Source organism: Lytechinus pictus, chromosome 12, assembly GCF_037042905.1.
Source record: "Lytechinus pictus isolate F3 Inbred chromosome 12, Lp3.0, whole genome shotgun sequence".
Taxonomy (NCBI): Eukaryota; Metazoa; Echinodermata; class Echinoidea; order Temnopleuroida; family Toxopneustidae; genus Lytechinus; species Lytechinus pictus.
The window spans coordinates 5,169,533-5,193,195 of NC_087256.1; the positions used below are offsets into that span (position 1 = coordinate 5,169,533).

The 23,663-nt window shown below is 33.4% G+C and overlaps 1 protein-coding gene across 3 annotated transcripts; it reads left to right on the forward strand.

Annotated features, from left to right (window-relative positions):
- The first annotated feature begins 970 nt into the window (after positions 1–970).
- Positions 971–22,156, forward strand: LOC129273411 (endoplasmic reticulum-Golgi intermediate compartment protein 1-like). Of its 3 annotated transcripts, XM_064107312.1 has the most exons (11): positions 8,866–9,062; positions 9,540–9,657; positions 10,449–10,510; positions 11,126–11,198; positions 11,964–12,052; positions 13,289–13,413; positions 14,367–14,474; positions 15,324–15,384; positions 16,105–16,205; positions 16,664–16,786; positions 18,033–22,156. In XM_064107312.1, exons 2-11 carry the CDS (start codon positions 9,590–9,592, stop codon positions 18,138–18,140), a joined length of 918 nt encoding a protein of 305 aa, XP_063963382.1. In that variant the 5' UTR covers positions 8,866–9,062; positions 9,540–9,589; the 3' UTR covers positions 18,141–22,156. The 3 variants fall into 3 exon arrangements, with proteins under 3 accessions (XP_063963384.1, XP_063963382.1, XP_054766413.2); XM_064107314.1 differs by lacking the exons at positions 8,866–9,062; positions 9,540–9,657 and adding an exon at positions 971–1,104; XM_054910438.2 differs by lacking the exon at positions 8,866–9,062 and having other exon boundaries at positions 9,527–9,657.
- The last annotated feature ends 1,507 nt before the right edge of the window (positions 22,157–23,663 follow it).

A 23,663-nucleotide genomic window follows, 5' to 3' on the forward strand; every position in this document is an offset into this window, starting at 1 on the left:
TTGCCCCAACACTACGTGTTTAGAGTCCCGATTTGTGCGAGGTGAGGAAAGTGGGGCCGTATAAACCAAATGGTGTGTAAATTAGGTAAAACCGACGACCGACGGACACGTGACACAACAATAAAATATCGCTGTATACTTGTTTAGGGGTTCATTTCAGGGAATACTTGCCAAGAGTATAGTTTTGTTTCCAATACTTGTTAAGGGTAGGGTTTCAGACACCAATACTTGTTAAGGGGTGCATTTTCAGAACATGGAAAATACGTGTTTAGGGTGCTTTTCGAGACCCCGTGGTCGCGCATGGTATCCACTCGTCAATGGAAGTGGCCCCCCTTGGGTTTGAATCCTTTAATTTGATTGGCTGTTGCTCAGCATTACCATGGTAGTTACCATTTGATGGCACAGTTACCATTAATAGTAAATTTTATGCAACAGGAACCAGGTGTAAAATAATTTGTCTGTAGATATACTGAATTTTCAAAATTGTTTTGATACATTGGAAGCTGCTCGCATATGAAGTCATAAATAAAAAATAAAAAATTATAGAAACTTTTAAATTCTTTAATGGGTTCCCCTCAAACCTTCACCAATATTTTTTTTAGTTTTTCTGCAATTTTTACAATAAACTTTTTGTCAGGATGCAATTCCTTTAAATGGGTGTATTCACATTGCCAGATAAAAATTCTGAATAAATCAATAGTAATCTAGTTCAAGTTTTCAAGTTTCATTTATTTCTCCTCAAGAGATCAAGATAAAAATACATAAAAGATAGACAATGTAAATACAATGAACATCAAATTTAAATATTAAAAACATTATATAATCACAAATTCAATGAGAAAAAAAAACAAAAACATAACAAACAAACACCTAACTAAACCTTAACCGAATGAGAATGGGGGGGGGGAGAACCAAAAATAAATCTAAGACTTAGACAATAAAAATGTTTTGTATTTCCTTTTAAAAACAGATACCGAAGGGCTTGATTGAATGTCAGAAGGGATTGAGTTCCAAATAACTGGTCCTTGATAAAATATACTGTTTTTGAAGATGGAAGTACTGCACTGTGGAATATGGATATTTTGGGCATTTCTTGTTGAATAAGTATGTACAGATGTGTTTAATAAAAAATAATTCTTAAGTGAATTAGGCAAGAGATCCTTTTTATAGAAAAACATGAAAAGTGCAATATTCATTCTATTCAAATCCATTATATTCAAAATTTTCAAAGATGTAAACAATGGTCCAGAATGGGAGAGATAAGAAGAGTGAGTTCATAATTCTCATGGCCTTTTTCTGCCAAAGAAATATTCTGTTAATATGTGTTAGGAAGGCATTACCCCAGGCTATATTGTAATAATTCAAATATGGTAAAATCAAGGTATTATACATTAAAAGAAGAATATTCTTCGGCAATGTGTGGAGTTTATACATAACACCAACGATTTTGGCAACTTTATTGCAGATGACACCAGCATGTTCATTCCAAGTTAACTTATTATCAACGTTAACACCTAGAAAGGTAGTAAATGTTACTTCATTAACTGGCTTATCATTTAAACAAACCTCAAATTTGAATTGTGATCTATTTTTATTTGTAAAAACAAAAAATTGATTTCTTAACATTTAAGGTTAATTTATTAACAGTAAGCCAGTTAGATACATATTTCAGTTCCTTATTGAAAATATTTTGTAAAGTTTGTACATTTTTATGGGACATGAACAAGCTGGTGTCATCTGCATATCTGCTGAGGTGGCTTTGAGATTTTGAATCTGAATACATGTTTGGTCAGCAAAATGTCACTTCCATGCTAATGTTATAAAATGAGTGTGGAAAAGATTTGTTTCAATTTTACTGATTGTACTGATTATATAAAATGCATGAAATTTTGCTTATTGATTGAAAGGGTTAATTTTTTACACTAAAACTATGGAAAAATTAACCTAAGTTGGTGGACGAAATTGATTGTGAGAAATTTTATGCTACAGAATAAAGAAATTTATTTATTTTACATCTTTATACAGGGTATCCAATTCAGTTGTACATGATAAAAACATTAACAAAGATAAAACGTTGGTTTACAATAGGCCCTTTAAATTAAAATACATGTACAGATTATAATCATAAATATATACATAAAAACATGCAAAATAGACAAGAAATAAGACTTAATAAATGTCAACCCTCTCTACCCTCATCACATTCATTACTAACACACAGACGTGCCCAACCCCACACACCCACACATACACCTTCCCTCTCATACTAAGGCACATACACAGACTCCTTACTTTACGTAACATTATTGGTTGATTTACCATTTAGATTTAAATACTGTGATTTAAATTATTGTACTCCTTTGTTGTTGTATACTTGTACATATGTTTTTAAAGGATGTCAAATAAATGAATTGAATTGAATTGAATTGAAGTTTCTTGAGATAAAGAGTTTCATTCATTTACACCTACCAATATGAATGAGTTTTTGTAAAACTGAGTTTTGATTTTCGGGGCTCGAAGCAATAGTCTATTTGGACTTTGTGTTATACGCATTGAGACATCATCTTTAAAAATAAATCTGCTACTTAACAAATGTGGAGCTAAACCACTTACATACTTGTATACCATACACAATCATATGTAGGTTTTCTGTACAATTCTTTTAAAGTAAACCAAGCTAGGATTTAAAAAATGCGCTCTTATGGGATTTTCCATGTATAACCACTCACGTCATGCATGCTGCACGTTTATGGAGTTTTTGCACCGTTATTATAGTTAATTTAGATCTATTTGACCACACGTTTGAACAATACATTGCATGAGGGAGAACAAATCCTAAATATAGTAGTTTAAGTTCCACATTGAATATACAGTATGTTTGTTTCTTCTCATTAACCCAAGATTTTTTTTAAACTTTTATAATTGAATCAACATGGTATTTGAATGTCAAAGTATCATTAATGATCACGCCCAAACATTTGTTGTGATACACACTCGAAAATAGTGTTATTTATTATTTCAGATAAATGTGTTGGCCTGCAAGGTTGTTAACCGCTGTTGAGAATAATGAAGCATTAGTTTGGTTTTTTGTCTCGCCTGCATAGCAGAGCGAGACTATAGGAAGCGCTTTTCTGACCCGCCGTCGTCAACATTAAATCTTAACCTAACGTTAAGTTTTTGAAATGACATCATAACTTAGAGAAATCATATGGACCTAGTTCATAAAACTTGGACATAAGGGTAGTCAAGTATTACTGAACATCCTGCCTTGGTTTCAGGTCACATGACCAAGTTCAAAGGTCATTTAGGGTCAATGAACTTAGACCATGTTGGGGTAATCAATATCGAAATCTTAACCTAAGGTTAAGTTTTTGAAATGTCATCATAACTTAAAAAGTATGTGGACCTAGTTCATGAAACTTACACATGAGGTTTTAGAAGTATTACTGAACATCATGTTTAAGTTTTAGGTCACATGACCTTTCATTTAGGATTCAGTGAACTTAAGATTATGTTAGGGGGATCAATTTGAAATCTTAACCAAGTTTAATTTTTTTGAAATGTTAGAACTTTGAACTTGGGACATACAAGTAATCAAGTATCAGTGAATATTTTGCACAAATTTTAGGTCACATGATCAAGGTCAAATGTCATTTAGGGTCAATGAGTATTTTGATATATGAATGGATTTTTTGTGAACAATTATTCTATAGTAGTTTTCAAGGTCAGCACTGCGGTTTTTTTAATGAATTGCGTAATGCAGGCGAGACTGCCAGAGGTGCTCCACTTGTTTTAAGTCATGCATCATAATTCACTGAATCAAAAGCCTTGCGCATATCGATAAAAGCTATTCCACAAAACGTACTCTTATCAACTTCAGCTGCCCAATCGTCAATAATACACAATGGAGCACTCTCACAAGAATACATTGCTCTAAAACCAAATTGTTTATCACTAAAAAAAATATCTAAAATGCGTCTGCAAAAGTGCAAATAGATGCTTTTGTACCCTCTTCTCCAAAATCTTAAAAACAATTGACATCAAAGATATTGGACGATACACATGATCGATCTCCTGTCTTATGAAGTGGACGAATGTTGGCAAGACACTAGGCTTTAGGATAGCACCCTTCGGACAATGTTTATTAATCACTGACATTTGTCTGTACCAAGTGCTGTTCCCAAGCTGTGTCAGCGTCATTTACACCATATACATGTATATTTAATAGTAAATGGTAAGTTTGTTAGATCATTGACAAATGTTTTCAAGTTTCTACATTGGATATAATTGTGAACGCAGTCAAAACTCTTACAATTTAAACACATGTCGATCATGAAATGATCAATAATATGGTTTTCTTATTACACCTGTAGAGTGTACAGTGTAGGCCTACTCCTGAAATATTAAGGTCACATGTTGTAAGATGGTCCAATATCGCAAACAGTAAAATTGGTCCCAGAAAATTTTGTTTATATGTTATTACCAGTCTGTAAATAATGAAAAAGTTTTAAGTCTCAAATAACTTTTTTTTTCCTTAAAATGATTAATTAACAGCTAATTATTATATAGACTTCAATGTAAATATGAATTTTGAAATGTGTTTTTCTCAAATTGGACCTGCTGCACATAAAATGGTGTAAAAAGTTAATGCAACATTGGATCACCCTAGTATTTTGCAGTTTTAATCTTAAGCATCAATAATTAAATCTGGAACAAAAACTGAGTAATTATCTGTTATTGTATGTATATTAATTACACTGATTAATTAACGATATTTAATTTCACATTTTTGCCCCCAAAATGCCTGTCACTGTTTATGCTTGGCAAAATGACTACATCGAGTAGAAATGCTTGTTGCAATGATAAACAACATTTGTACTAAAGATTAAGATTACAAATTACATGATTAACAAAATTTCTCCATTTTACTAACTGATTACCGGTAGTTTGCAGATCAGAGCTGACATACACATTTATTTCATTCCTGCATATTTTCAAAATTTATCAAATTTTTATATTTAGTTGCTCCCTGCTTTTAACCTGCCTAGAAAAGTTGAAATGCCTAGAAAACCTATAAAAGTTTTTAATTACGTTTAATTATCATTCACCGCATCCACCGGCTCCGCCACCCCTGTTACTTCAAACTTAATGTGCTATGGTTTTTGTTCCTGATATTTTATTGATCTAGTTTAATACATTTAGCCTATACTGTAATTCTAGCTTCAAATCTTACTCAATAAATTTGGTCAAGATGCTGTGATGGAGCAACAATTTATCTGTGGCTTTATGAGGAAATTGTTCATACCCAACTTATGAAATTTGACCATATGGTCTATAAGTGTTTTTGTATACTGGGTCACAGAAGTAGGGGATTTAATTAACTGAGACATAAGGGAACCCTGCATAACAGATAAATGAGTTAGCGATGCGGTATCTAGATTCTCACTAATTAAGTCACAGTAGAGATCTCCTATTATTACTTGTTCACAATTAAAATCTAAAGCTTTACTCTTGGTGGATGATATATAGAGATGCTCCCTTCCACAGTTTGGTTCTTATCCAAATCGTTTTTCAAAGTCAAGTTCTTTCATACGTTGATATGAGAGAGTGTTTTTGACACACCCCCACCATGTCAGTCTGGTTCTATCTCTCCTTTATAAGCATATCATAACTGTCAACTTTCAGCTCATTGTCAGTTACTGAATTGTGGAAATGGGTCTCAGAAAGACCGATTATATCAAATGGAAAATTTTATATAAAACTTGAGTTCATCTAACTTATTCAGTAAGGAGTTTATATTTAGATGACAGACTCACACACCGAGTTTTGATCTAAGTGAAATGATAAAAAGATAGATAAATGGTATTTACTGTGATAAAAATTCAATTAGCAGCCAAAGGTTGAATTACATGAATTTTTACAGAGTAAAATTTTGGTAAACAAACAGTAAAAAAAAACAGCAACGTATGTTAATGTACAATATAGGAAAGGGGATACAGAGAGAATGTAGAAATGCTGCTGTCATAGGCAAGTTCAATATACTAGTATTCTCCTTGAACATAAAGATCAGGATTTCTATCTTTATTGTGAGGTTTAATAGTTATGTCACTTAAATCACTATAAAAAACTAAAAACTGATTCGCATAAATCACTCGTCGGCCACGACTCAGAATTAAAGTTGATTTATTCAGATATAGGTCTTAATGTAACTTGGAATTCAAAGTAGGTGCCTATTGTTTGTGGAGCTTTACAGTGTAGGTCTTGCATTTATTACGGGTTTCGGAGTCTTCTGGCTGTGTCCAGACCGTCCATCCAGTCTCTTGGAAAATATCTCACTTTTTTTTCCATCAAAACTTCTGATGCATATAGTTGCAATAGGCGGATTCGAGTCATAATTCACAAGTTTCTTGAAGTTTGACGATTCCGCTTGTTGGTCCAAAGCGTGTTGCCATGCAGATGTGCGATTGTATTCTGGGCGAGAAGGCAAACGTCAATTACATCATAGTCGTTGAGATGAACGCCATCTGTCGTCAAGTGTAGGCCCGGTTGTTGTCGTTGTTGACGGAGCACCATTCACGCTGATTGGCCAAAAGTATCAGACCTTGGTTGATGTTATTCACTTTGTGGAAGTTGTCTTCTTTCTCTTCTACATGGTGAATAATAGATGAAATTGCAACTGAAGAAACAGAGGTAATCTCAATTACCACGGCTCCGTAACACAAAGATTAGCAATCAATTGCTAAATGAACTGACCAATCAATATCAATATTACACAGGCATTTGGTTTGAAATACTGACCAGGAACCAATCAGTGCGGTTCTTTCATATTTGCAATTCATCGCAAACCTTTGTGTTACGGAGCCCTGGTCAGCCAATGATATCAATTTTATTTATTTTAATCACTTACAATGTATACACCATTTGACATTTTCAAATCATTCAACTACATATACAGTAATTCCATATATGTTCCTGTATTCCTGTAATAATTCTTTTTGTACAACGCCTACTTAGCTTGTTGTACGCGAGCAAATGGGAGGCTGAATGTCAAACATTCGTACCGTTGCACAAAAGACGTACCGTCCAAAATGTACCGTTGCACAGCTTTAGGAGGTGACGTCACAATACGATCTAATTCATTGCGCTCAGTAAAAATGAACAATACGCGTATAAGCCAGCTGGCTAAATGCGCAAGGCTGCCCAAGGTCATGTGCGCTTGTGGGATTTTGCTTTCTGCTTTCGGTATTTTTGCTCCCTTTTCATAGATTACTATAGGGATAAACTCTTTGTTTTTTCATATTTTCGCTAAATTCCGAGGCGTTGTACAACACAAATAGCGAATATTCTTATTCGTGCAATGGTGCGAGATTTCGCATTCGGTGAAAGAAAGAAACGCTCTATTCAACTCAGCTCACGCCTCGTTGAATAGAGCATCTTTCTTTCACCTCATGCGAAATCTCGCACCATCGCACTCATGCCTATTCGCTATTTGTATACTATTGAGTGGCATTCATCAAGCATATAATTTGAGAAACATTTTTAAAATATGACAATGATATAGATGTATACATATATAATTAAGGACGTAATGATATGTTCAACCATTTTTATCATGTATTTTTCATCGATACACAGACAGGCTGATTATTCCCTTTAATTTGATATGAGAAGATTTCCATGTGCAACAGATGTTTGGTGAGGGCAAATAAATCATGATTCTCAGTTGGCCTTCACAAGTTCTCCCACATAATATCATACTTTTTCTATACATATACATATAGCCAAGCCACATGGTAATTTTTTTTCTCTCTGCAGTTATTACAGTATATACATCAAACCAAATCACAAATTATTGCTATGAGCAGACCGAGTGTAAATATAACTTTTTACTTTCAAAGAAAATGTTGTCAGTATTCCCCCATCATTGTTTGGCTGCCTTTGTAACATGTAATATTTCTTTTAAAACATGTGTCATATTTTGGTTTTAGTACAGGGATATGCTTTTCACACTGCACTTTTTTCCCTTAACCCCAGGAAATTGGTGGGGCTAAGGGGGGGGTCTTAGCCCCACCAATTTCCCGGGGTTAAGCTTAGCCCACTTCGTTTTCACACTACGTTTTAGCAAAGTGGGCTAGCACAGTAAATAGTATGGTACTATCTGGCCCTGCAAAAAAGCAGGGTTAGCCTGCTTATTGTAATGCTAGCACCACAATTGCGGTGCTAAGAGATGCAGTGTGAAACGAAACAGGGCTAAGCAAAAGTGGGGCTAAGCATTAGCCAATCACCCGGGGGGGCCACTTACATTGACGGGTGCATACCATGCGCGACCCAAAAAACACGTAAAAAGGATGTCTTTTTCACGATAGGGCACGTTACGTACGTAACGTGATAAGGGTGTCAAAAACAAAAATAATGAAAAAAGGGTATCTATTTCGCTAGGAAAATTACGTGTTTAGGGTCGAATTCGCGGGGATGACAAAACAAAATTAAAATGTTTTATAAAGGATGTCTTTTTTGCCCCAACACTTCGTGTTTAGAGTCCGATTTGCGCGAGGTGTAGAAGGTGGGGTCGTACTAAACCAAATAAGGTAAAGCCGACGACCGAAGGACCAGTAACAATAAAACATTTATGTACGTGTTTAGGGGTTCATTTCAGGGAACATTTGCCAAGAGTATCGTTTTGTTTCCAATACTTGTTAAGGGTAGGGTTTCACACGCCAATACTTGTTAAGGGGTGCATTTTCAGAATATGGAAATTACGTGTTTAGGGTGCTTTCCGAGACCCCATGGTCGCGCATGGTATCCACTCGTGAATGGAAGTGGCCCCCCCGGGGCCAATCACAGAAATGCAGTGTGAAAAGCATAGGAGTGAATCATTCTTTGAAGTATATGTGCATCATAATGTGGTTTACACTACATTCATCTCATAAGAAAAGTTGATTGACAACATACCCATGTACATACATGTACCTGGCACTTCTGTTAAAATTTACATTGTAAACATGTGAACAGAAATTGCAAATAACTATGAAAACCATTGTTTGTGAAGGCAGGAGATCAAGGTAAATTTGTAGACTGAATTAAAGTTGGATCATGATTTAATTTCAGATATTTTTTTGGTCTCATCTGCATTCTGCATAGTTACTTGAATATAAAAAGCTGTCTCTGAGAAGCATGCGATAGTGAAACATTATTGAGGAAATTTGATTTTACTTTCTTTATCAACCTCTCAAATATTTTAATTGGATTGGTGAATAATAAAATAAAAAATGGTTGACACATCATGCAAATTGAGATCTAATAAAAAAATAGTTAAAATAGGTTTGCACCTTTAGTAAAAACTATTAACAGACACTATCAATATTTTATCTTTTTCGGGCCTGTATCAAAATCATTCCTGATTTATTTGTGTCGCAACTATAATTCATGTATTCAGAAATAAAATCAGAATTGTTTTTATAATGTGATGTATCCCTTTAATGCTGTCCTGAAATCCAGGACATTGATTTTTTCTCCATATTTTGCCACGTGGTGTACAGGCAGATTTGTATTGATACTGAAGAGACCGTTGTCACTGAACTGTGTGTGAATGAATATTGTATTTCATAACTGTGTTAGGCCAAGTCAGAGAAACATGGGATTTAATTTTGTTAAGAGGTAATTGTATGGTATAAACTTGTGTCATTTTGAGAAATGTGTTTGAGCGATATTTTGAGAGATACTGTTTGAACCCGAGTTTGAACGTTATTTTGTTTGATATTTTTATATTTGCCTTAGGTGTTTGTGTATACAGAGTAGACATGAAGGGGAGATGCAGTGCTCAGTAGTGTTGCTGATTAATTTCATTTCTTAATTGCTCACATCCACTATGCCGAGTGTTAGTGGCATAATTAAATTTCACCCTGCGCTAGAAAGAAGATAAGTGTTCCACAGTGTGTTCCAGTGTGAAATACAGTGTGAATCATCGTCACACTGTTAAATGTGATCATATTAGCAGCATGATTCACATTTCCACATCGTACACTTTGTGAAAACACTGTGTGCACACTGTTAAATGAACACATAAATGCGAATCATGACTTCACATAGTCCACAGTGTGCATTAATACACTGTTCTCCCAGCAAGGAATATGCCCATTTATTTGTAAAAGTGAGAATTTATCATAAGTAATCTTTCACTGTTTTAAAAGCAGGAAAATATCATGAATGTAACTGCTGCTGCTTTAATGATTTGTTCTATAATTGTCCCATTTTCCAAATTTTTAAGATGCAAATTAATTAAACACCAAATTGATATAAGTTCTAATAATTTTTTTCCTCTTTTATGTATTTTTATATAGGGCCCCAACATTATAATTATCAAGCATCATTTAATAATTTCATGCTTTTATATTTTTATTAAATGTTTCATATAACACTTTCATGTGCCCTTTTTCTTTGCTTCTTAGATTGGATGTCTATAGAAAGATCCCTAAGGATCTCACACAACCAACCTATGCAGGAGCATGTGGTATGTTATCAAGGACTATTCAATTGTAAAGTATATTTTCATCTTTGCTGTATCTTCTCCCTTTTCTTCTTCTTTTTATCCTTCTCTTCCTCCTCCTCCCATACTCCATCCTTCTTCTTCTATCCATCTTCCATCCTTTTCCTCCTCCTTCACTTCCTCCTTCTCTTCTTCCTCCTCCTCCTCCCCCTCCTCCACTTCCTCCTCCCCCCTCCCCCCTCCCCTCCTCCATTCTCGTCTTATATTCAAATTTTAAGATAAAATATCAAGTTTGAATTTTGAGTCAAAAGGTCAAAGATGACATCTCATTTTATATGCATACTGGTTGACTCACGAATAGCGGGGTTCCATGTCCGCTGGTCATACATTTTTTTATCATTCCTTCTACCATGATACATTGATTCACGTACATGTAGATTGTTAAACTCATTTGAAAAGTGGAGGATCAATCATTCATTCATAGTGCCATTTAATTGTTTTAAAAAATTTACATGTTCATGAGCATGTAGGCCTATCTTTGGAACTGGAATTAATTTTCCTTTTCTTGTTTTGTTGAAAATTTACTTTATTCAGTGTACTACAATAACTGTATGCCTAATTTCTCTTTCTTTCATCCAGTGTCTCTATTAAGTATGTTGTTCATCACATTCTTACTACTGTCAGAGTTTATGTCATTCATGAGACCGGATGTGTAAGTATTATACTTTGTATCACATTAATGGCCCTAATTTACAAAGATCCATTGGCTTTTATAATCTATGGCTTAAAACGTTTCATACATTATTTTACCCATATTGGACTAACTTAATATGACATACATATTTATTCAATTTTGACAATATTACATGAAAAATTACAAAATGCTTTCCATGAAGTTATTGCCAATGATTTTTCCATCAAAATGCCTAATTCTAGGGAAGTTATGAAAAAATAATTAATTATGAATTTCATTTACATAATGTACTAAAATAGAAGCATACAACTTTCCATTGTTATAGTAACAAGTTTTTAAAATATGAAACGGGGCCCTGTTGTCTATAGTGTTTTGATTATTGTTTGTATCAGTGGAAGCAATAGTGTTTCTCACTCTCACCTTTAATCAGAAAGAAATTTATCCATATTGGGCTGCTTGACTCAGGTGTAAAAAAATGGGTAACGGGTAGGAATATCCGTGTATGTCAGGATGGTTGCCAGGCTAATGCCAGGGTAATACTGACCATTAGCTGTGCCTTGCCTACTCTGCAAAGTTTCAAATGTGCGTTATTACTGTGTTGTTGTTGTTGTTATCATCATCATCATTTTCATCATTATTATCATCAACATTCTCATTATCTTTAATGTTATCATCATCATCATCACCATCATTATAATCATCATAATCATCATAATCAGCTTCATCATAATCATTATAACATCATCATCATTATTTATTTATTGTTGTTATTTATTATTCCAGAGTAAGTGAGCTGTATGTTGATAACCCTGGTGAGGTAGAAAGACTGTCAGTACGAGTTAATCTTTCATTACCAAAACTCAGCTGTGGAGGTGAGTATAACTTTTGGATCCACACTACATGTAAGATTAGGAATAAGGATCAACAGAATTATGAAGAAAATCATTTGATAACATGAGGAGGCTCTTTTCTGAACAATTTTAATCACTGATCTGTTTGGAGAGAGAATCTTGATAACCGACTGTAGTATTTAACATGCAATCTCAATGATTGCACATCAATTGAGCTATCGCATTACTGCATTCAATGATAAATTGAAGAGCAATGATTGTCACTCGTAATTCTTTATGAAACACTCACCCCCTACCCCCGGATTTTCCCCAGATAACATATTCAAAAGGGAGTTCACCCTAATGTCACAGTTCTGACATTGTTCTGACTTTGGATATTAGGAGCCAAATGAGAAGTAGGGACTTAAAGTTTCACAACTCACATTGTACCTGATGTTTGATATATGTTCTTTGACATAATATGTGTCAATATGATATGAATATGTTTAATTCTTTGTATCTTTAGATATAGCTTCCTGTCTATGTCCCTTTGCCAACTACTTACTTTAAAAAATATACAAAATTGATTAATGCACAAGTAGCTGTACTCATTACATCACAATTTATGTTTTTTAGATATTACTATCATCTCATTTTTTAAAAGTACCATATGGTTTTATAGTTATCACATTTTTTAAAAGCTCATTCAAAATTAATCTGGTGTGATGTACTCCACTGATCTATAGCATTTTATTCATAAGGCTCGTCATATTATGAGAAATACTAGTGGTACTGGTCAAATTATGTTGTAAAGAAATTATTTCAAACATATTAACCAAATGGGTTTGCTAACTAAAAGAAGGGTTGTCTTCCAAAGGGATTATTAGAGAAATTATATTATTTTGTGGCATGAATACTTAGACTTGAATTGATAAGTTGAGTCCCTGGATTGGAGCTTCCCTGACATTGCAACAAATAATGGATTTCAAGGTTTGTGGAACTTAAGAAATTTTTTTCTGCTGACCTAGATGAACAATGAGTCACAACACTTCTTCATTCCAGCTCATACAGTATTTATTTGTTGCTGTGTTAAGGGAGTCTCCAGTCTTTCAAGGACGGTATTCTTTAAAAGTACATGTATGCCTACAATGTTTGATATGTTAAGTAAGTCATTTGAAACAGGATTTCAAACTGGATTGATGTGTGTTAGAATTCAAATCAGTGTTTTCATGTATTAAATTATATGCATTTTTTTCCATTTCCTTTCGTTCTTTGCAGTTGTTGGGATAGATATACAAGATGATATGGGACGACATGAAGTAGGATACGTAGACAACACAAAGAAAATTCCTATCAACAATGGTCTAGGATGTCTTTTCTATAGTGATTTTACAATTAACAAAGTGAGTACTGAATAAAAGTTAATCTCCTTTGCCTTTATGGTTTATAACCTGTACCTTCCACAGTTGGTAAATTAGCTCCTTGTTGACTTCCCGCCCTTTCACACGGTAAAAAATCGTAATTTGAATGATGATTCCAGTGATAAATAAGGCTAATGACGAATATTTAGCACGTATGAAACCAAACTAGAACATGATTAGAATCACGAACGCTAATCACAGTCACGATAACAATAGCAATCATCATTACATTGATGATTTAAGATTCACGTGTGAAAAGGCCCTATGTCTCACTCTTCACAGATGAATAATGATTTACTAGAAAATTTAGTCAGGGACATGCCTCCCTCTCATGTCCCTGTTTTAACAGAGCTAAAATGTCCTGTGAACAAAAAAAATGATTCATGCATGTATCTAGACTGACTACCACCCACCATGGCACAATACCTTTATGTGTAAACTTTTATTTTGTTTATGAATCAATTTTCCTGAATTGATTTTGATTTGGATTGTGTTTACTTTAAATATGAAGTGAGATGACTATATCTTCATTTTGAATTGCTATTTTCAAAACTTTGCTATGATACTCTCTTTCTACTGCTGTTTTGTTTTGTCTACGAGTATTGTAATACTAACCTTGGAGCATTGTGGTCTAGTGGTTCTGACCCTTGCCTTTTAATCAGAGGGTTGTGGGTTCAAATCTAATGTATAGCATTATTTGCTTCAGCAGTAAGTTTATCCGCATAGTGCTACACTCTACCCAGGTGAGGTAAATGGGGACCAGGAATTTAGTCCTTGAAATCCAAAGCGCTTAGCAGCTGCTCTGCTTGAGCCAGGGTTGTTTTGCTGTATTAATGTTGATTGTTTTAAGGACTTATATAAATTGTTGATAAGCACTATCTAAGCAAATATTATTGTTTTGATTAACTTTCTCATTTTTGTTTTGTTTCTTTCAGGTGCCTGGTAATTTCCATGTTTCTACTCATGCTGTAGGAATGAATCAACCTCAATCACCTGATTTTACACATATCATCCATGAAGTGTCTTTTGGTGATGATCTCCAAGTAAGTACTGTCTCATAATTCACATTGATTTATCTATTTATTCTAAAGAGGTACAGTATACAACAGAAAATAAACATATTTAAACTGTTCAAGTTCTGCCTATAACAGTAAATAAAGTTTGTTTCTCTTGCCTTGCCGAACATTGTAGTGTTGTGATCTATATTCAGCAATCAGCATGAAGAAGTGCACTTTGTGGTGGGGCTCAATTAATTTTAAGCACAACTGTATATTATTTGGGGGACTCTAATGATTTGTATGGCATGTAGTTACATCAAATTTCTTTCCAGTTACATTTTATTTAATTACCATCCAGAAAGAAAAACCACAAGTTCCCCATAATAATAAACTACACAATGAATGATGGGGGGGGGGGGGTAGTCCTTACCACTTGTCACAATGTACTCACCATATTGCCAATTTGAGATTTAGGAAATCTCAATATTTTTTTTTAACAGTCATAACTTTCTTCCTATTCCAATTATTTTCAGGCTTTCACCATTCAGTTTTTTTTTTCACACAAATGTTGTTACCAAGGTTGGATTCCATTTTTCTGGAAATTAGATATTTTGGGTTGGACTGAACTGAATTAGTTACGTCTCAATTCTCTCACCAGTGTTTGTTTTGTAGCAAGTCTACTTTTAAGTAATTATCATTTTTTTAATGTATTGATTTTCCTTAAATCTTGATGACGGATTAATCTCAGTGAGCGATCATTTTCTACTTTTGAATAGTATAATTTTGAACTTTGTCGGGTATTGTATGAATGAATATGCTTAGGGTATTTTGTTGAAAAAATGAAGAGATAAATTCATTTTATTTTTTGCATGCCCTTCTTTTTTGTTATTTTAGAATAAGAGTTTGGGTGCATCATTCAATCCCTTGGCAGGAAAAGATAGAGCAGATAGTAAAAGTGAGTATATTTATTTTCTTCCTATTAAAGTTGTTACATTGGTTATATAGATGGACAATAATGTTAAAGAAGATGAAGGAAACATGCGCTTGGTGTTTTTATCATTCTAAAGCAAAGCAATAGAAATGCTAATGCATTTAGGTTATCAACAGAGTATAGTAGTTTGTCAAATTCCATTGAAATTTTGACTACACAAAGGGATGCTTGGTTCAACAGACACCATTCAACACAAACTGCCCGAAATGCGTCATATTTTCTGAGGTCAATCCCAACCAGCATCATTTCAAGTACAGTGTTGTGGCTGGTGTTGGTGTAGTCACAACACCAACACCAGATTTCAACACCATACTTGAAGTCACCCATACTTCTGTAGTTGGGGGATTCTTTCTCCAGCTTGTTTAATTCTCTTGAAAGTTACGTTTGATCAATGGGTCCAGGTCTCAAATTTCAAAGCAACATCATTGATTTCTTTTGGCATGACATTGATATGCACTTACAAATCTCCACCCAGGTGTTGAATAGGATAGAAGTAAGGATTTGTATGATTTTACCAGCAGCAAGATATGAGAAATGCCATTCAGGGAATTATTTGAAATTTCATACATAGATCAAATTAAGAACTGCTTACACTTGTGTGAATTCAAAATTATATGTAAAAATTTTTCAATTTTTCTTTATTATTGTTTTGTTCATAACTTTCTCTTGACTATTTATTTACAGGTGACTTGTCCCATGATTACTATATGAAGATTGTACCTACTGTCTATGAGGATCTTTGGGGAAACAAGAATATTTCTTACCAGTATACATATGCTTATAAGGTCAGTTTAATGCTGATGATGATGATCACGATGATCATCATCATCATCATCGTCGTCATGACGATACTACTTTTCATGATTATACTAATGGTTGTAATTACAATGATTGTAATAAAAAAAAACATAGTTAGAAAGATTTTGATAACAATAATGATGACGATGATGGTAACAAATGTTGATAATATTGCTAATAGATAATAAATGAAATTGATTGATTATAACAACAACAACAGCAATAGTGATAACAATAATAATCATAATATTGATATCAGTTGCATTAGATCATTACTCACGTGGGTAAGTACTGTTCTTTTAATCACCATCGTCCTAGCTGTCAGGGAACAAAAAACTCCATGACATTTTTTAAAGATAATAATATACTAATAAGATACTGGTACTAATTTTGAAGAACACTAGATGATAAAAACTACATTTACTGCATATTGTTTTATTTGTAGAATTATGCATCCCACGGCCATGGTAGAAGGGTTTTACCAGCGATATGGTTCAGATATGATATTAGTCCTATTACAGTCAAATATCATGAAAAGAGAGCTCCATTCTATACTTTCATCACAACAGTAAGTATATTTACAATTTCCCATTTCACATTCAATATATATATATATAATTGTTGTACTTTGTCTATTAAAGGGATGGTCCGTGCTGAAATATTTATATCTAAATAAATAGAGTAAAATTCACAGAGAAAAATGCTTAAAAATTCATAAAAATCTGATAACAAATAACAAAGTTATTAAATTTTAAATTTTTATCAATATTTTGTGAAAACAGTTATATACACATCGTCATGAATATTCATTAGGTGGGCTGATGATGTCACATCCCCACTTTCCTTTTTCTTGTGTTATTACATGAAATCATAAATCCTTCATTTTTTCATACGTGTGTTAATGATGTGTCTCCATTATGATGAAATAAGTTACGGCAATAAATAACAAATGCACTTAATCAGTTGTCAATCCAAATTATTTAGTTCTTAGTAGAAAAAATTTGAATAAACCTAATTTCATATAATAAAATACAAAAGAACAAGTGGGGATATCATCAACCCACCTAATGAATATTTATAGAGACATGCCAAGAACTGTTTCACCGGAATAATGCAAATCTTTAAAATTCAATAACTTTGTTATTTGTTATCTGATTTTGATCAATTTTTCAGCAGTTTGCTCTGTGAATTTTACTCTATTTATTGAGATATATAAGTCCAGCCTGGACCATCCCTTTAAGTTGATACTGCATGGTGTGAAGACAAGGAAATATTCTGCAACCCCAAACCTTCATCTTTAATCATACCACTAGGTATTCATTTGTAAAAAGGGGTCAATCGGAATATTGTATGTTTTATTTCAGACACTTAAGCAGTGTACAGGCCTAAAAAAATTGCCTTACAACTAAAATAATGCATGAGCAAGACAAATCAAGGTGATAAGGGGGGTGTCCAAAGAAAATTTGGTATTTGGTAAAAAGACATTAAAGGGGAACTCCAGGCTGAAAATAATGTGACTTGGAGAGACAAACAAAACTCTTAAATCTCATCAAATCAGACAATAAAAAGTTCATACATTGTAAGGTTAAGCGTTATTTTAGTGAAATAGTTCTATGCATGTCTTCATTAATATGTGGGGCCAACCTTAAATGTCACCATCCGGACGATGTGACGAGGGCTCGAACCCCGAACAACTGCATCAGTTCTTTCTCCAGTGATGCTTGGATCACAGCCACACGTCACAATGCCTGATTAAATTCTTGGGTTGTCTCAGCATCTTTATCATCTTTTCATGTTTTTTTGTTTCATTTCAGGTTTGTGCTATAGTTGGAGGAACCTTCACCGTAGCGGGAATCTTTGATTCGATAATCTTCACCGCAGCTGAAGTCTTTCGGAAAGCAGAATTGGGAAAATTAAGTTAACCATTCACCATCATTACATCTCAAGATGTATATACTTTCTTTTCCTCTTTCATGTTTTTAGTTAGACTCCTTTAATATTGACAATGGCCCGTATTCTGAAGCCGGGTTTCATTTATACTCTGGTCCAAAGATGTGGTTTAATTATGGAAAGCCTATTGTGACATAAATTGTACATGTAATTCCCTAACAGAAGAGGTTCAATGTATCAGTTCATTTGACACTCTAAGCATTCCTGTCTAGGAAGGATAAATAAAGTAGAGGTCTTCACCATGAATTAATTAGGAAAGAATGTACAAAATAATGTAAATAAAACCTTTTTGACATTTTTTGGCTTTCCATAATTTTAGTACAGAGTTGATCCATTGTGTGTTAAACTGGACTTCTGAATAGAGGCCTTAGAGTTTATCAATGGTAGGGTGGCAATATCAGCTTTAGATGAATTTAAAAACTTGCAGTCATTCTTGAGAGTAAAATGATTTGTGGAAGCAGGAAGAAAATTACAGGGGGAAAAAGAGGAAGTGACAGATCAAAAGAAATAAGACAAGGAAAAAACAAAGTTATTGATGTTTGAAAACTGTGATCACTTGATCTATGCAAATCTTATATTGGCTATTTGGTGGGTCGTTGATGAGAAATGGTTTAGAAAACTCTCCCATCTGGTGTGTTATCGACCTTGTAAGAATATGGAGCTGTAATGGCCCCGCTCTGACCTTTTGCATCATTACTATGAAATGTACATTTTTTTATTATTTATTTATTCATTTCATGTATTGAAACAAACTGGGAGTTGTTTCCAACCTACAGTACATTGACACTCCTATTTGGCCAATTTAACAATTAGCATATGTTTAGTGATTGCAATTTCTAAAAATTGATGAATATAATGTTTATATTGTGTAGCTGATATTTAAAAAACTTTCGTTGAACTTTTTCTTGCTAGCCAAGCTAGACAATTATAAACTGTAAACAGATCTATGTGCAAATACTATGCATCTGCATTTTGTCTAATAAATCAGCCAGTTGTCCGTAATCTAAATGCCCCCCCAAAAACAAAAAAACAAAAAAAAAAGATTGGGTTTAATTTTCTTCCAATCTCCAGACATCAAGTATTATCCTGCCAACAGCTCTACATCCAAAATAGAAACCAAGTCACTATGAAATGTCAAAGATGAAAATAATCTCATTTCTTGCAATATAAAACAAACCACATTTTATTTCTCTCCTAATGATTCATCAGCAAAGAGATACATGGTATCTTCATCCCACAATCGATATTCTCGGCTGAAACGATTTTATCTTCTCCTTTGCTGCATCTTTTTTACTTATTTCTCAACTGTGTTCTTTACTGCTCTTTTATTTCACTAATTTGACATGAAATGAATAATAGACATTCATTATGAAAGCTTTTGATAACAAAATGATGTTGCACACAAGATGTAGAGTATAGTTGATAAAGAATATTTATTTGTAGAAAATTATCTTGGAGCCCCTGATTCTTATGTTAAACATGTAACAAACAGATCAAAATGTTTTGTTTATCCTTGGCCTAATTTTTATAAGAATAAGTATTTTAGCATGTTCTCTTTGCTCTTAAAAGGTTATTATTTTCTTTGCTTTTATCTATGTACACTGTATTTCTCTTTGATTTTGAATATAAGTACCAAATTCTGTGTGTAAACTTTAGTGTAATATTCTTATGGCTTCCAGCAAATTTACTTAATTTTCTGTATCTATTTTCAGGTTATTTATGTGTTATATTACGTGTAATATGTACCTACATGCTTGACTGACACCATTGCTAGTAATTCAATTTTATCTCTATTTAGGGTCCCGTAGCATAAAGCTTAGGGACTGAATTTTATAATTGATCATACACAACAATTAATGCAATCAATCGTAAAAATCAGTCCCATGATCAATCACTAAGCTTTATGTAATTGCTTTTACACTGCTTATATTATTGTGCAGCAAATAGGTTGCATAAATTGTAAGAGATATTCCTGCTACATTAGCACAGAAATTTATATAGACTTTTCACTCTGATTTTGATGCACATAAGCAGATGATGATCTATCTTGTATAAGATGATAAGACAAACTGTACATTGGTATTGATATAGGCCTTGTCTTACAAAGGAGTGTGATCAAATCAATTGATCTCAACTGTAGAAAGTCAAAAAGCAGTGGCACCATAATTCATTATCCATAATTATGCTCTTATCCCTTTGTAAACTAGGACTACAGTGATGGACCAATATAATGTTAATTATGAGTATATATCATATTTAGAGGCCATGATTTAAAAAGACACACATTGTAAATGCTGGTGTGACAGGCTTTCCATAGATGAGATTGATTGGATCAATCACAACTCATTGTCAAATGATAAGTTGGTCAAGCTTCTGTCAACTTCTACCAATTTCTTCAGGAGGGAAGCTTTTATTCAACCAGTGAAAGCTGACAGCATGCACCACAGGAGTTGACATTTAAAAGCTCGCATTGAATTTCTAAATAGTGAGCCTGGTGGAAGCATGATCATTATATCATTTGGTTTTAGGAGTGTTTGAAATCTTGAAAATACTTTTGTTTTTAAACAGAAGGTTATTCAACATATTTTTCCTTTTAATTTTTCAACATTGGTATAATTTCATTATTTCAAATTGACAATTTTCTATAGATTTGTGAATATACACATAGTATATATTAGAGTTCATGAATTGCCATTAGATTACAGTGCTTTTTGTGCATTAATTTTGCAGCAAAGTGATATTTTATGGATGAGTCATACATATAAGCGTTTCTATTGATTCTTCTGTGTCTTTTTAAGAAAAATATTTTTAGATCATTGTTTATGATGAAATTGATTATTTGGTCTCTTCCTCCCCACTAAATAAGAATAAAATAGGACAAATTATAATCATTTTTTACAACATGAATTTATTCCATCAGAAATCTATTCATCACATAGTTAGAATAAAAGAATATTGGAGACTCCTTTTTTTTTTCTTTCTTTTTAAACATGTGTTTGTTTTTAATTTGATTTCTTTACATTATTTTGTAGTGCTTTGCAAATAATACTCGACATTTTTGTCATATTTATATATGCAATTTACATTGTCAATTTAGATTGTAAAATTAAGCATTTTGGATCCATTGAAGTTATGCATAAATGGGATAATATTGTTCCTGATGAATTAAGAGACATGTAAAATGAAATACTAAGTGACATTGGTCATTGTACTAAATATACAGTTGAGGCCAGAAGTTTACATACAACCAGGAAATTCAAACAAAAGTTGCCATTTGCCAAACCTCATAAAATTGACTGTATCCTCTGAAATATTTGTGCTATCATGACGAATTTGATATTAAACAAATGCCCCTTCATCACATTGCTTTGTCATCGGGAGCTGAAAAATATTCAGGTGTCATTTTTTCCCCCAAAGAATCTTCATATTTAGACAAATTAAAAATAAAAACTTGACAAAAACTTTTCATATTTGTGCTAGTTACTTCTCAACACAAACATTTCAGATTACAATTTTTTGTTCAGTGGTGACATCATGATAAAAAAGTAATATAAATCATAGATTTAAATATACATATTTCTATGAAACGATATTTGAAAATATAATAACAACAATAGAATACATTTGGCATGAATATTAATTTTTTCCTTCAAAGAAAATTTCTCCTCAAATATACTTTAATCCGAACGGCATCCCAATCATGTGAAAGAGCTTAATATGCTCTTTCATTTGATACCGAATTCGTCATGGTAGTATTTATATTTCTGAAGACATAGTAAATTTTTACGATGTTTGGCAAGGGAAGAAATTTCACTGAATTCCATTGGTGTATGTAAATTTTTTGGAATCAACTGTATGTTTCAAGGTTCACTACTGAAGCACATATCACCAGTATTATTTTTAAAGGGGATTTTAAAGTCCTGATATTCTGCCATTTGGATGAAAAATACCAAAAACTACCTCCCCTCCAACAAGGAAAGACACTAATTTTACTGAAATGTACCCGATTCTTTTTATCAAGAGATGCTTGTTTTGTATTCATTCTATCTTTATTCTTGTGTAGGTTCTGTTTTAGTACACACTTAAAAAACTGAAGTGGTAAAAGATCATTTGAAAGGGTCGAGGAGTGAGCTTGTAAGAGGGGAATAACATCCTGTGCATCATTTAGACAATGAATACCACTCAAGTTTTTGTCTCACCTGCATAGCAGAGTGAGACTATAGGCGCCGCTTTTCCGACGGCGGCGGCGGCGTCAACACCAAATCTTAACCTGAGGTTAAGTTTTTGAAATGACAGCATAACTTAGAAAGTATATGGACCTAGTTCATGAAACTTGGCCATAAGGTTAATCAAGTATTACTGAACATCCTGCCTGAGTTTCATGTCACATGACCAAGGTCAAAGGTCATTTAGGGTCAATGAACTTAGACCATGTTGGGGGAATCAACATCAAAATCTTAACCTAAGGTTAAGTTTTTGAAATGTCATCATAACTTAGAAAATATATGGACCTAGTTCATGAAACTTATACATAAGGTTAATCAAGTATCACTGAACATCCTGCATGAGTTTCACGTCACATGACCAAGGTCAAAGGTCATTTAGGGTCAATGAACTTTGGCCGAATTGGGGGTATCTGTTGAATTACCATCATAACTTTGAAAGTTTATGGATCTGATTCATGAAACTTAGACATAATAGTAATCAAGTATTACTGAACATCCTGTGCAAGTTTCAGGTCACATGATCAAGGTCAAAGGTCATTTAGGGTCAATGAACTTTGGCCAAATTGGGGTATTTGTTGAATTACAGCCATAAATTTGAAAGTGTGTTGGTCTAGTTCATAAAACTTGGACATAATAGTAATCAAGTATCACTGAACATCCTGTGCGAGTTTCAGGTCACATGATCAAGGTCAAAGGTCATGTAAGGTCAAAGAACTTTGGCCACGTTGGGGGTATTTGTTGAATTGCCATCATATCTCTAAGTGTATTGGTCTAGTTCATAAAACGTGGAAATAAGAGTAACCAAGTATCACTGAACATCATGTGCGAGTTATAGTAGTTTTCAAAATCAGCACTGCTGCTATATTGAATCGCGTGATGCAGGTGAGACGGCCAGAGGCATTCCACTTGTTTTAATGTGGATATTACTTTATTTGTGTATGTAAATATTCTGAGGGTTTTATTTGAATATTTTTGTTTTAATTTATGTATTTTGAGAGAACTTATATCAAGGCATTCATTTTGATTTATGTTGGTATGGTAATTCAGGTCAAAGCTAATCGTTCCTCCTATATCAACAAAAACATATGGTGACCGTTCATTTGCTCATGCAGCCCCTGTTTTATGGAACAAATTCCCTGAAAACAATTGATTCAGTTAACAAATTCAAAATAGCCCTTAAAACCTACCTATTTAAAGGTCAAGTCCACCCCAGGAAAATGCTGACTTGAATAAATAGAGAAAAACCAAACTAGGATAGTGCTGAAAATT